Source organism: Ictalurus furcatus, chromosome 8 (assembly GCF_023375685.1).
Source record: "Ictalurus furcatus strain D&B chromosome 8, Billie_1.0, whole genome shotgun sequence".
Lineage (NCBI taxonomy): Eukaryota > Metazoa > Chordata > Actinopteri > Siluriformes > Ictaluridae > Ictalurus > Ictalurus furcatus.
Genome location: NC_071262.1, coordinates 10,871,225 through 10,885,187, shown reverse-complemented (window position 1 = coordinate 10,885,187; position 13,963 = coordinate 10,871,225). Strand labels below are relative to the sequence as shown.

The 13,963-nt window shown below is 38.9% G+C and overlaps 1 protein-coding gene across 1 annotated transcript in view; it reads left to right on the top strand.

Moving 5' to 3' along the window:
- The window catches only part of sorbs2b (sorbin and SH3 domain containing 2b), a 50,779-nt gene extending 38,333 nt beyond the window's left edge, over window positions 1-12,446 (top strand). Inside the window, exons 20-28 of the mRNA XM_053630715.1 lie at window positions 70-184; window positions 283-411; window positions 1,729-1,914; window positions 4,142-4,954; window positions 5,132-5,317; window positions 7,542-7,655; window positions 8,801-8,838; window positions 9,034-9,140; window positions 9,505-12,446. Coding sequence (XP_053486690.1) covers window positions 70-184; window positions 283-411; window positions 1,729-1,914; window positions 4,142-4,954; window positions 5,132-5,317; window positions 7,542-7,655; window positions 8,801-8,838; window positions 9,034-9,140; window positions 9,505-9,566 — 1,750 coding nt within the window. The 3' untranslated portion in view covers window positions 9,567-12,446. The remainder of the gene's footprint in view (window positions 1-69; window positions 185-282; window positions 412-1,728; window positions 1,915-4,141; window positions 4,955-5,131; window positions 5,318-7,541; window positions 7,656-8,800; window positions 8,839-9,033; window positions 9,141-9,504) is intronic.
- Window positions 12,447-13,963: the final 1,517 nt, after the last annotated feature.

Here is a 13,963-nt window from a genome sequence, read left to right as displayed (position 1 = left end):
ACAGTCATTGTGCCATAGTCATTCTTTAGCATAAAATAACTTTTTGTTTATCTTAAATGACCTGTACAGAGAGCTGTCATTCAATAAAGGGGAGATTGTGTACATCACCCGGAAGATAGATAATAACTGGTTTGAAGGAGAACACCATGGGAAAGTGGGAATCTTTCCTATCTCTTATGTGGAGGTTTGTGATATTCATGCATAGCTTGAGCCCATGTCAATACCGATTTTGATTTGTGCATGCTGATTAACTCTCTATGCTTTGTGTGTTGCTGTTGTCAGAAAATCTCTCCATCAGACAGACACCAGCCTGCAAGGCCTCCTCCTCCAACCCAGAGCACAGAAATTGGTGAAGCTGTGGCTCGCTACAACTTCAGCGCTGACACTAATGTGGAACTTTCCTTAAGAAAGGCAAGACTCAGTCAGTGTTGTAGAATATGGTGTTGCTGTTTGTTTTGCAGCTACAAAATATTGGAGATAACATGAATTCTCCTATGTACCAGATGTAAAACCTGTTTGTTTCTGCCAGGATGTTGGATTTTAAGCCTGTTGAAAACCTGTGGTCTGAAGTAAGGAGGGCAGGGTTAGGGTTAGACTATAACATCAAATATAAAGAATATAAAGTCGCTGCAAATGTCCTACCTGATTAGTGGAGTGTCTAAGATCCCTCTACAAGTGTATTCAATCTTTTAATTGGAAGAGGCTCAGTGCTGTTATTCTCTCCAGACAGGTCTTCACCAAATATTAGTTGTTCGATTGCAGCTCATTTTAAAGCCAATACAGAAATATGTTTATGCTACTTAACAAAAGTCCCAATATATTTAAGTCAGAAACATCATTCTTGCATTATGTTATGCATCTTATGTATAAATTTGATGCTAATTATTATGAAGGGTGTCAGTACTTCTGCAGTCGGTAGAATACATCTCTATAATATTACATTATGCACATGTAGTTACTATACACATGCTGTATTCAGCTATGTGTGTGTTGTGAGGAGAATTGGATTTCTACACATCCATATTCAAACCTCAGGTCTCAGAAGTTATGTGGGAGTTGCACATGGTGCAGGGTTTGCCAAAAAAGAGGTGTGTGACCTTGGACTTAAGCGAATTTTTCTTGTGTGATATGACTGTAAGCCAGGAGCACCACTGTAAATCCAGCACCACTGACAGATTAACATAACCACAATATAGAAAAAAAAACCTATGGAATGGCATTCAAGGACAATATTAAAAACATAAATATAACTATTAATTAATGAACTGAATAAAAAAGAAAACAACTACTTTTGAACATTTACTTAACATGTGCTGTAAATGTAGCAGATGATTGCTTGGTCATCTTATCCTTTAAATCATGGACACGTTTTATTTTTGGCAGGTGAGCTCATCAAATTATCCACAACACTGGCATTATTTTTTTTAATCCAAGCACTCAAAATAGTGACTGAAAATAAAGATTAAATATCCTACATCCCATGCACAAATGAACTGATGACAGATGATCTAAAATAATGTGCATAATCTAAATAATAGTCGAATGCTATAATAAGCTGCTGAATAATGGTGAATAATTTGAAGGTTTACCATCTTCTCCTTGTTTATCATTGTATTAGTTTTTCTTTTCATTTGTTTATTTTAACATTTTCTCATGCTTGTATATTACATAGTATTGTCTCCAACTCTAAATGCAATCTTAAGTGAAAATTGCCTCAAACTCTTTCAGGGTGAGCGTGTTATAGTGCTGCGCCAAGTGGACCAGAACTGGTTCGCAGGAAAGATCCCTGGGACAAACAAACAGGGCATATTTCCAGTGTCTTACGTCGACATAATCAAGAAATCTCCTACGAAAAGTCCTAGCCAGTCCACAGGAGTTGCACATAGTTCCTTCAGCGACCGAAATCACAGCAGGGTAAGTATGAGTGAACACTGCATATGGGCTATATATCTTGCTAGCTACAGTCCCCGCCAAAAGTATTGTAACAGCTAGGCCAATTCTCTTCTTTTCGCTATATACATGGAAGAAATGGAAGGTTTTAGACTGGCCAAGTCAATCACAAGACCTAATTGAGCATGCATTTCACCTCCTGAAGAGGAGACTGAAGGGAGAACCCCCCCAAAAACAAATAATGACTTAAAGAAGCTGCAGTACAAGCTTGGAAAAGCAACACAAATGAAAAAAATGCAACAGTTTGGTGATGTCAGTGGGTCATACAAGGTATATGCAACCAAATATTAAGTGTTATTTACTTTAATACTATCTGTTCCTATACTTTTGTGCAACAACATATTGGATGGTCTGCCACCCAAGTTTCTATGTTTTAAGTTGTTTAACAGATCTAGAAGTAAATGGAAGCTGAAATTCTCATCTATTGTCTCATATTCAGCTTTTGATTTCAAACCCAAATGTCTTCATTGTATAGTGAAAACAAGAGAACTGGCCTTGTTGTTCCAATACTTTCAGAGGGGACTGTATATAGATCAAGGTGTGGGAACATTCAAAACTATAAACTATAATTTTTCAGTTTGCATAAGAGAAATGCAGTGGCGATGGTCACAGTTCAAATGCCTAAGTAAATGTGACAAAAATAACACGTCACAAGGGTGATTCAGTAGGGTTCTTATGCCCTGGATTAATGGGACCTTGTCTGGCTGAGCGCCAAATACTTCATTACAGCCACCCTATGGACTAGCTCTGTGTTAACTGTCATTAACGTGAAATTGAATTGTAATGCTATCTGAAGCACGGAGCAGTAGACACTTGACCCTCTGCTCACATGACCCATGTTAAGACAGACCTAGCTTAGCCCAGATAAATTACCCAGCCTGTGCAATCATTATCTTAGGCTAATTATATGCTGCAAATGTCAAGTATTACTTCTGCATGTGCTGATTGGGCTGTTGTGTCCTTCAGTTTGCTGTTTCTAAAGAGAGAGGTGGAAGTGACATCTTGGGTACGCAATCTTCATGAATTGAGAGTACAAATTCAGAGTATACAGCATCTCAGATTTGGTGGCAAATTATATACATTTGTACCAGTGCAAAACACACTACCATATCAATGTCATTTCTGTGTTGAAAATGATTCATCATCCAAATAATATCTCAGTGGTTGTCCACCAGTGGTTCCTTTCAATTGATAGAGAGGATAAAGAGGTTCTGACAAATTGTACATAGCAGCAAATGGGCAGCAATCCATCAATCAATGTCCTGGAAATGCTCTACCATAAACCCATAACTGTTATTCCACAGATTTTGTGAAAAACAATGTAGCAGACAAACTACAGGGCAGGGAAATACTCAGGTCAGGCAATCATCAAACAGGCATAAGCTAGACATGACTAAATCAGTAAGCATAAAGCAGGCACTAATCAAGACAGGCAGATAACACATACTTGGCCTCATCACAGACATGATGCTGGAATGAGATTAAGCAAAGTAATGCTGATTATTTAAAGGGAGCAAACAGGTGTCATTAGTAAACTGGTGCAGTGGAGCTTGACTGGATAACATGTGAAGGTATCATGGGAGCTGTCTGGAACATTGAGATTTGCAGACATTTGTGGAATTTTGTGCTGGATTTTTATTATTGTTTTTATTTAGATAAACTTTTAAATAGAGGTTTATTTTTTATTTATTCTTTTACCCACAAAGCAAAGGGGATGCCTGGTGGTCATATTCTACACTGCACAATTTTTATGTACTTTTTATTTTTTTTATTTTGTCATCTACCTTTATTAATTGGACACCTACTATGTACAAACTGAGTTTTCAAAGGCAGTGTAGTTGTTTTTGTGTTAAGACTTACTTCTTTTTTTATTGTTGTTAAAATAGTAGGTAGTACATTAGCTAGAAAGGTTTCTCACAGGAAGCTAGAAACTATTGCACTTTTCTAAACTAATGCTGAAGGGCACCATGGTTTATTAATAATGATATAATGCGCCTGTAGTGCAGTGTAATCATCACAGGGCCAGGAGAGTCTGGTCTGGTGTATTGATATGCTTTTTTCCTCTCTGAATCCATGTTGTTTTCAGAAAACAAAGGTATGCTGTTTCATATTTCCTATTTTCCCATGTTACCTTTTCCTTCCTGCTTCTTTTTCAATCTATGCTTTCGCTTTCTCTCTCTGTTTTTCTAAGCCATCATCTGCACGCCTCATGACCTGCTCTCCCTTATCCACTCCCCGCCAGCACACCTCACCCTGCCTCAGCTCCCAGAGAGCAGCTCATCTGCAGGCAGTGACTGGCGAATGGCTCGCCCTCACCCTTGGTCGGTCTCCCTCAGGCACTCCTGCCCCTACACCTCCCCCTTTACCCTCTCATGTTCAGCTAGATTATGAAAGGCTGTACTCTCCTGCTGCCTCTACACTGGGCCCCTTCCCTTCCCTCACCCCCCCACTCAAAGAGGGTCACTTTGTTCCCATCAGCTCTCCGAAATCATACATGTCACCTGAGCCCAGTCCCTCACCTCAGGCCTACCTCACCTCAGCGTCCTTTACCCCGTCCCCCATCTCCCCCACTTTTGACTCCAGCCCCAAGTGTGGCAGCGTGATAGAAGTGAACACGAGTCTCAAGCCTGGTCCGCTTGAGAAAGAGCAACATTTTTCAGATAGGTGTGGCTTTGATAAGTTGGACTCATCCAGATCTTGCTGCCCAATTGACCTGGTTGTGTATGAGCCTGATGAACAACCCTCAAAGTTCCCCTTACCCTCCAGTGAAACTGAGGAGGATATCTGTGAAGAGCTTGTGTCCATCATCCAGGCCAGCCAGGCAAAGTACCCCACTGTGGAGAAAGCTGAGTTTCATAGGGAAGAGCTGACTGCTTCAGAGGATCTACCCAAACTGTTCATAGAGGAGGATCCAGGTGAAGACAACAGGGCTTATTCAGACTCCCAGTCATCAAATACCTTCACTCCAGTCCACCCGGTTTGTAGTGGGATGTCAGAACATGAGGTAGTGTTCGGTTTGGTTGTGTGATTTGGTTAGTGTGTCTATACTAATAAGAGTAGAAAGTATTCTTGACTAACTCATACTTACTTGGAATACATACTTCTCAGAGATTGCTAGATGCTGAATTTATTCACTTCTTCAATCTGCCCTGAATGTAAGTACATCATTTCTTCCTGTTAGCAGGCTGAAGTTACACAAAGCCCCCCTATGTGTCCGTCATCTCCTGTCTCTTCAAAGCCTTCGAGTGCCACGCCCCCTGCATCTCCCAGCTTCTCTTCCCCTACCCCCCACTCCACCCCTCCACTCCCCGGGGTGTCTCACTCCCCTCCTCCTTCCTCCAAACAGCTCCGCTCCCCCAAGGTCAAGGTAAAGAGGAGATGCTCGACAGTAACTTCCCTTAAAAACCCATCTCTACTCAAATAGTGTCTCTAACTCAGACAATAACAAGTTTAAAGTGTTAAAGATTAAAGTGTTGTGTCTGTATCCAGTCCTACGCAGTATATTGGAAGTAAATATATTGTTACTGGATGCAGCTGCCGTATGGTGTTTCTATACCATCAAAACAATTTCACAATACTCATCGCAAGTTTATAGTTTTCATTTTCATCTGTCTCATTCTTGGTTCAGCATGCCTCAGTGTCCCTTTATTGGCTTTACAGGCATGCTCCTTAAAACAGTGTCCACTGGCAAGGAAATAATGGCCATAGTGCGCAGAGCCTGTAGAGTATGATGAGATGGGCAGATGGATACATAGAGCCTATTCAGAGTTGGTGACAGGTCCAAAAGTGATGTCAGTATTTACACTGGTAAAGTTCCTGACATTCAGAGAAGGGTTATGCAGGTGCTTCCACTGATTTTCTGGGTGGCCCATTCAGATTATGCAAATGCCTGTGTGTAGTTCACGCCTCTGAGGTTTCCAGATTTTTCTTGTGTAGAGGTATCTGAGACAGGAGCTGCGTCCGAAACCACGTACTGTGACAGTACGTACTGCATTTGATGTAGTACCTCCAACCTTAAAGGGACCACCAAGATGCACATCAGGAAAGTTAACTGAATTAGCAGTTTAATGTGAGTAGTGTTAACAGGCTGAGGTAAATCCGTTACCGTTAGCTTGGATTGCTAAGGCATGATGGAGATCACAAAAAAAGGTTTCAAACACTGTGACAACTGTTTTCTTGTTTAAACCTTCAAAAAGTTAACAATTTCTTGTGGTATAGTTAAACAAGTCATGTTTAAACAATGTTTAAATGTTTATAAACAACATTAAACATTTAAACCAGCCGATGTGCCATCTTCTGCGATTTTTTTTTTCTTTTTCTGAGCACGTCCACACCAGTCCCGTTGCATTATATGATTTTTGACTTGCACAGTGTCCATCAAGCAGTACGCCATCCGGGTATTTCTCACCTACTGTTTCTCGCCTACTGATAATTCGGACATACTACCCCTCTGGGTACTGCTTTTCACCGAATGTATAGTAGGGTAGTACGTTGGAGGGATAGAAATTGTGGACTGAAGATACAAAGTAGACTGAAGAAATATTTAACAGCCATGTTAAAAGTTCACCACTAAACAGGTATTGTTAAATGTAATATAAAATGAAAAAGAAACCTCTAATAGGAGTCTAGTATATTGCTAATATATTGCTGCGTGAATAGTCCTAGTTGCAGCTGTCACATTAATCACTGAAAATTTCATTTGAATTTAAAATGTGGTTTCCAACTTCATTATTTGGCAGTTAAGAAAAACGTCAAACATAAAAAAGCCCTATATTTGTTTATATTGTGCGCTGACATCTACTTGTACAGTCAATTTAATGTAGCCAATCATAATGTGTTCACATTATGATGTTGAAGTCTTTACAAGATGTAGGCTATTTTATTGTACTTTTAATTAGAGATCAAATGAAAATAGTAATGAAATTATTTTATTCATGATTTTATCCTTAAAAATGAAGGGATGTTTGTATTAAATAATTCATAGTGTCATATTTATGTATTTAGTTTGGCCTCAAATGACATTCTATAGTTATTTTTAGTTTATTTACAGCTCAAAACTTGAATTTCAGCATGGCATATTATGGTTACATCAAACTGTCAGAGAGTGGCGCAGGACCTCATGCTGCTACTCACTCGAGTTGATATTGTGCAAGAAAAATGCGCTCAGAATTTCAGAATCTGAGACACGCCTCTGTTTTTGGCTTGTGCATCTCCTAAACAACTACTTAATAGGCCATATGTCTGTAGTTACTGCTGAGGTCTGAATACCTATGTGCACAATGTCAGCACTAACTGCTCACTATGTGTGCAGAACTGAATGTGTAAAGAAATAAATGTACACAGATTACTTCAGTCTCTGCATGCAAAATTGCGAATAACCACATAATGTACATAATGGCCATATACCAAAAATAGGTTCATTCTTTAATTTAAATTCGAATGCTTGGTTCATTTGTACGTAAAGTTTTCTAGTTAACCAAACCATTGCCCCTGCAATATGTACCGCATATTTCTCTTTCTGTTTATTTTTGTGTGGGTGGTGTGTGTGTGTCAACCCTGATGGAAGACTCTTCTGGCTCTGGTTCTTACAGCCTGTGTTAAGGCATGATGTTGTGGTTATCGGTAAGCCCCCCCGTAGCCCTGTGATGTCTAGGAGATCCTGTGGCTCGCCTGTTAAAGGGCAAAACTACTCACCAGCTCATAGGGTACGAAACCATGTGCACTTTGTGGAAATGGATCCAAGTTGTGTCTAAACCTACGCTAGTGTTTGTCATGTCAGACCATATACATGCTGTATACATGTTCTAATATATCTGTATGTTATCTAAAACTAATGCATTGTCTTGGTTATTTCTATGCATGACATTAACATTGGATTTATTTTTTTTTAAGAACATTGGGCACTGACACTGAATTTTGCATTCATGCATGATAAAGAAAGCTATGTCTAGAATTAATTACCCATCTGTTTCACTGTAATTTAAAGTAATAATAATAATAGTAATAACAATAATAATAAATCCTTAAATTTTATAGTGCTTTTCTAGGCACTCAAAGTGCTTTACATTGTATGGGGGGGGAGGGATCAACCTGGATGATGCAATGGCAGCCATAGTGCAAGTAAAAAAAAAAAATTTAAAATATTTAATCAGGAGCAAATAAGCAATTACGACTGCAACAGTACGTGTTTATTGTGCATGTTGTGTTTGTGTATGTAGATGTTGTTGCACAAGCATCACGATGGCTGTTTGGTCAGAAGCTGCGAGTGTGTGACCTGGATGTGTCTGCACATTACAAATAGCCTTTAGCTGAGCAGTTGAAATGTACATAAGGGACTCTTGTGCTGTGTAGTGAGATGAACAATGAGTACAAGTGCTTGGCCTACATGGGATTGCTTGTAGGAATGTCCAATGATTTTTCCTGTGTACACAGCTTAAGCAAGGTGTTCTCCCCAGAGCTAGACAAGTGGCTCATTCCCCCAAAGTCCAGCCACACAAGGGGAGTACAGTCCTCATTTTTGCGATCTCAGACACGACTGTGCGGAGGGTCAACTAGAAAAATCAGTGGATATGTTACCACAGTCTGGTGCAATGCTAAGAAACTATCCTTAGCCCCTAGTGGACCTCGATTTCATGTGTATATGAACTTTCAGTGGTGTTGTTCTTTTGTCGCTCCAAATTCATTTCAATGTGATGGAATGATTGGTTAATTCTGTGTGCTCATGTACACATTTAATCCAGGCAGACATTACTATATGAGTTACTGTGCGCTGGATACCTTTTTATAAGCTGGGCATATAATTCAATGAAGTATGCAACATTTTTATATCAGGCCTGGTTTTTTTTTTCAGCATCCAGCACGGGATCCTCTGGAAGATGGTGGAGAACCGTGAGTGTCTTATTATTTCATAATAATACCAAAGGATCCCCATTGTAAATCCATTTTGTTTATTTGTTGTTGTATTTGAAGTTGGATTGTGTTGTATCGCTTTAACATTGTAATTGCTAAACGATTAGTGTGAAAAACAGATGACATTGTCCTGTTCCACTCTGAGGATAACTGTTTGAATATATAAACCACCAGGTTTCAGGCCCTGTATAATTACATGCCACGCAATGAAGATGAGTTGGAACTGAAAGAAGGAGACATCGTGGATGTGATGGAGAAATGTGATGATGGCTGGTTTGTGGGTAAGTCTTCACCACATGGGGGCACTGTTCTCCAGGTAATATCTACTGGCTCAGGGTGTCCAGTCTTATCCGGATAGGGCCGGTGTGGGTGCAAGTTTTTATTTCAACCAAGCAGAAGCCACATCTCAGTCTAGTGAAAGCCAAAACAACTGGTTAAACAGGTGGAATCAGGTGTGGCTCCTGCTTGGATAGAATGAAAACCTGCACCCACACCGGCCCTTTCCGGATAACATTGGACACCCCTGATACGGCTTGAGAAGCTGCTCTTAAAAGAAATAGAATAACAGTCTAAACAAGATCTGGATCTACTATTCAAACTCTGTCCAACAAGGTCACTTCACACATTATTTTGTAATATTTTCAGGAACGTCCAGGAGGAGCAAGTTTTTTGGAAGCTTTCCTGGAAACTATGTGAAGAGGCTCTAAGCTGACCGTCTCTGTGCATTCGCCTCTGCTGATATGAAGCCGCAAAGAGTAGACGGAGAATGTCACCTATTTGTCAGCTTCATTATATTAACATCAGCCCAATACTGCATGAGAAAAGTGTGTGGAAACTAGTCTCATTGGTCTTGGAGTGAATTATTACACCTTGTAAGTTAGCTGAAGGACATGGAATCCCTCAGTTCTCAAGCAATCATACAGAAACATGGAATTGCATCAAAGACTTTAAAAGATGGCTTTTTGATTGCCTAAATTTTTAACATTATTTTTCATTAATGAAAATCAGCATACCTGCCTTTTTAGTAAAGTTGATGAATTTCAAAGGAAAGACAAACAAAGTGCCCTATTTATCTTTATTTATTGAGAGGCATATATATTTTTTATTGTTTTAGGGTACATCGGAAGGTTTAGAGATTAGACTAGAAATGCTCTGTTGTTTTGGAGATGAGGGCATGCCCCTGCTAATCTGAACCTACAGTCTGATCTAATCTACTGTACATCTAGATTGAACAGTATTGATGTGTCATGCTGAGTAGGATACTTCTCTACTGCATGCACATGCACAAACAACGTGATTCATAATAAACGCCCTCTGATTTTCTATAGTTTCTGTCCCTCCAGACATTCCTATAAATATCTAAAGGATTTTCTAAATGCTGATGGTATTTTTAGGGCAGAGAATGTCACATTTTATACAATGCAAACAAGTCATTAACATTGATTTTGTAGAATAACTGTGCATTGTGTAACAACTTAAGCACTGTAATGGTATAATTGAATTGAACCACAATATTGACTACTGCCTAACACTAATATTTAATGCCATATGATCATGCACACTGTAATCTCTTATTTATAATTCAACATGATATAGCTTATATGTAATATGACCATTTTAATATGTATGTATCTGAGTGAAAAGTGTATTTAAAAAAAAAAAAAAAGAAATCTATTATTTTAATTCATTAGACAGAAGTGTTATTCTCTTTCAAAATGATATATTTTGATACATTTTAATCTTCAGCATGTGTTTTGTTCAGGCTTTAAGATTGATTTAGGAAATAAACGTTTGCCCTCTATTTTTTCCCACAATTTGGTCTTGCCAAATTCCACCCACAAGCTCAGGCTTATATTTCTTCCCCTATCACATGACACCTACAGTAGCAACTGAGGAGGGTGTAGCAAACACATGCTTCCTCAGAGACACATGAAGCCTCCACATCTTTTCAATCTGCTACTCATGGAGTGTCACAGGGCAGCTTTACATACTTGGCGGAAAGCGCTATCTGCCCTGTTACGCATACATGAGCTCACAGATGGCTATGATTGCCTAGTGCCACTCTGATTGACAGGAGAGTCAGTAATGCCGTCTTTCCCACCTTGACTCCTGGCCACGGATGGCTGTGGCATCATAGGGACTAGAGTGCTCAATCTCCTGACGATCGAAAAAGCAAATGCTTTTCGGGAGCCCCCCAAAACATATACTTTGACTCAAGCACAAAAGTCATCCGAAAGCATTTGCATTATTGGGAGTGTTACTTTTATTTTTGCAGACTTAACTGTGTTGTCATACCGTTTGGTTTACCACCTTCTTCCAGTTTCACATTAATTCGTAAAACCATAACAATCAGTGCAAATTCATTCTAAAATCCACAAAATGTGTTCAGTGCCATAATAATGACACAGTTCTACTGTGGAGAGGAAGATACTTAGCACTAAACGGAGCAATAGCTTCATTATCACTGACCTCAACTAGTATTAAAGTCACCCAATAAACACTACAGTGATTTGTGTTGGTGTCTTAGTGACATGAGAACTGTGTGCTTATTTCAACTAGATCCCTAGTCTTCCATCTTTTAGTAGCAGGTCTAGCAAAGTGAGGTGGATTTATTTGCTATTCTCGTGTACTCGGTGAATAACTACCAAAATGTCCTTTATGCAATTCAATGTAGAATGTAACACAAAATTTCTATCTGTCCAGGAAATGAAGTGTCCACGTGTTAACTGTGTAAAAGATGGAAATGTATAGAAGAGTTGATCTTATGCAGGTAATATGACACTATGTTTAGACAGACTATGTGGTATATAAGATACAAATCAAAACATGAATCGAATCAATGTGATTTAATTATCCAGGCTTTCATCTTAAATTTTTGTCTTGCTAATACTGTTTAACTGAACACTTAACTGATTAAAGGTGCAGTATTTTTGCATACTGTGATTATCTGATGCTGACTAAATTCAATAAATCGGCGATGTAATTAGATGGTACCGCTTTACAGTATTGAGATGTCATATATGTACACTACAGGCCAAAACGTTTGAAAGCAACACCAGCAATGTAAAGCACAATCCTTTTTAAAGGATAAAAAAAAAAAAACTGTGTTTATTAACTTAGATCAAAAGAGTTGGCTGAATGCCTGCAGCAGTAGTGTACAACTGAGTGAATCGTAAATTTAAATGGTTTTAAATTCATCAAAAAAATACGCTCCTTTTTTAAAATGACTCCAGACCTCCTTTTATGAAGTTTCATCATGTACGTTGCTGGTATAACATTCCAAGCCTTTGTAAGTCCTTTATAAATCATTTTCTGACACATATTTTTTTTCTCATAAAAAAAAAAAAAAAAAAAAATCACAACTTGTTTCCACACTTTTGGCCTGTAGTATATATGTGTGTATGTATATACTGTAGTAAATATCACAGTGTCTTCCCATCTGTGCACAGTATATGCAGACATCCAGCAGGACATTATCTCTAAAAGCAATCTGTTAAACCCAAGGCCAATGTTTATTTTTTTATTTTATATTTCTTTCTTCTTTCTCTCTGTGGAATTGTACATTTAATAAACAGTCGCTAATGTAATCTAATTCTCAATGTGATTTCTTCACGTACAGTTTGAGCTCATACGAACAGCACTCTTGACATTGCTGAGCTACAGCTATTGGTGTTTCAGGTAGGGAAGTATTTAAAAGGAACTATGAAGTTTTGTGAACTTACCATTACAGCTTCATTAAAAATCACAGCCCAATGTTTTTTATCTGCTCAGGATGATTAGACAGCGCTGATATTAAGGGACTGTCTAGACAGAAACTGAATTTAAAAAATTGTAATTCAATTTTGTTTCCAAACAGAACCATTTCCAGTTCAATCCTTTATCCAGATTGAACAAATTAAAATGTTCTCTTATGTTCATATGTATTTTTTAGTTAGAGCTGCAGTCATGCATTACCACTGTCTGGTAGTGTTGAGCAGTGCTTTAAGCCCTGGCTATTAATATCCTCAGTCCTTCCTATAGTTGTCTATTCACCACCATGGCAACCCCATCAACAGAGAGTTGTGGGGAACAGCCTGGGTTTCCTCTTGCTGAGAAAGAATCAGAGGCATCTGTTGTCCTGATGGGGGATGCCAAAGCTTATATCCACACTTGGAGCTTTTTTACTGTAGGCTTTTTAATATGAAGCAAATCCTCCCAGCATTCTATTAATCACTCAGTAATGAAAGCTGAGAAGTGAGCTTTAACTGAGGCTCAATTGGAATATTGTGTTTTATTGAGTTCCAGTTTGCCAGGTTTCAGATGATTTTTTCAAGCATTCATATCAGTATCTCACTATGGGACATGCCCACTCCTGTTGTCGCCCAGAAGTAATATGGCAGACAAGATGTGTGCATTGCAGAGGCTGTACTTCCTTTTGTCTTATAACTCATGATGCAACGTCATCTATTTAGTCTAAACCTGTTCTCACTCTCTGATGATGAGCACAACATGTGGGTTAGCTAAACTGTTCATCAGAGAGAGTCAGTGAACACTGCCTGTACCAGTGTCATCTCACCAGAGAGCATTCATCTGGTTGCAGCTAGCCTGGCTTTAAACAGTAGCCTTAGTCAGCTTGTTACCACAATATGAAAGAAAAGCATGTTTGATGGAGAACATCTGTATCGAAAATCTTGAATACTCCATAGGATTTACTGTAGTTATAGTGCTGAGGTATTGAACATTTAGATGCTTTTGCTGAAAATGGTTCTATTGCTGGTAATGGTCTTAGCAGAGCATGTTCGTGACAGGGTTTTACTTAAACATAACCCTTCATTTATAGTTATCAGCATATTGCTGACCTCTTCAGCCCTTCGTATCATGGGATGTGCCTCATGAAAGAGCACTGTTCACAAAGAAGTATGGAAGTTGTTGTTTTGGCCTATTGCTACATGTGCATGCATGCCTATTCCACATGTCGATGGCCATGACCAGGGCCTTGTTTTGGGGAATATAGGTAGAGGCCATTTGCATTGCAGTGAGTTGGTCATTACTACCTATGTGAGATTTTATAAACTTGATGTGATTAAGCCCAGAAACAAACATGTCAGCTTGATCAGCTACATTT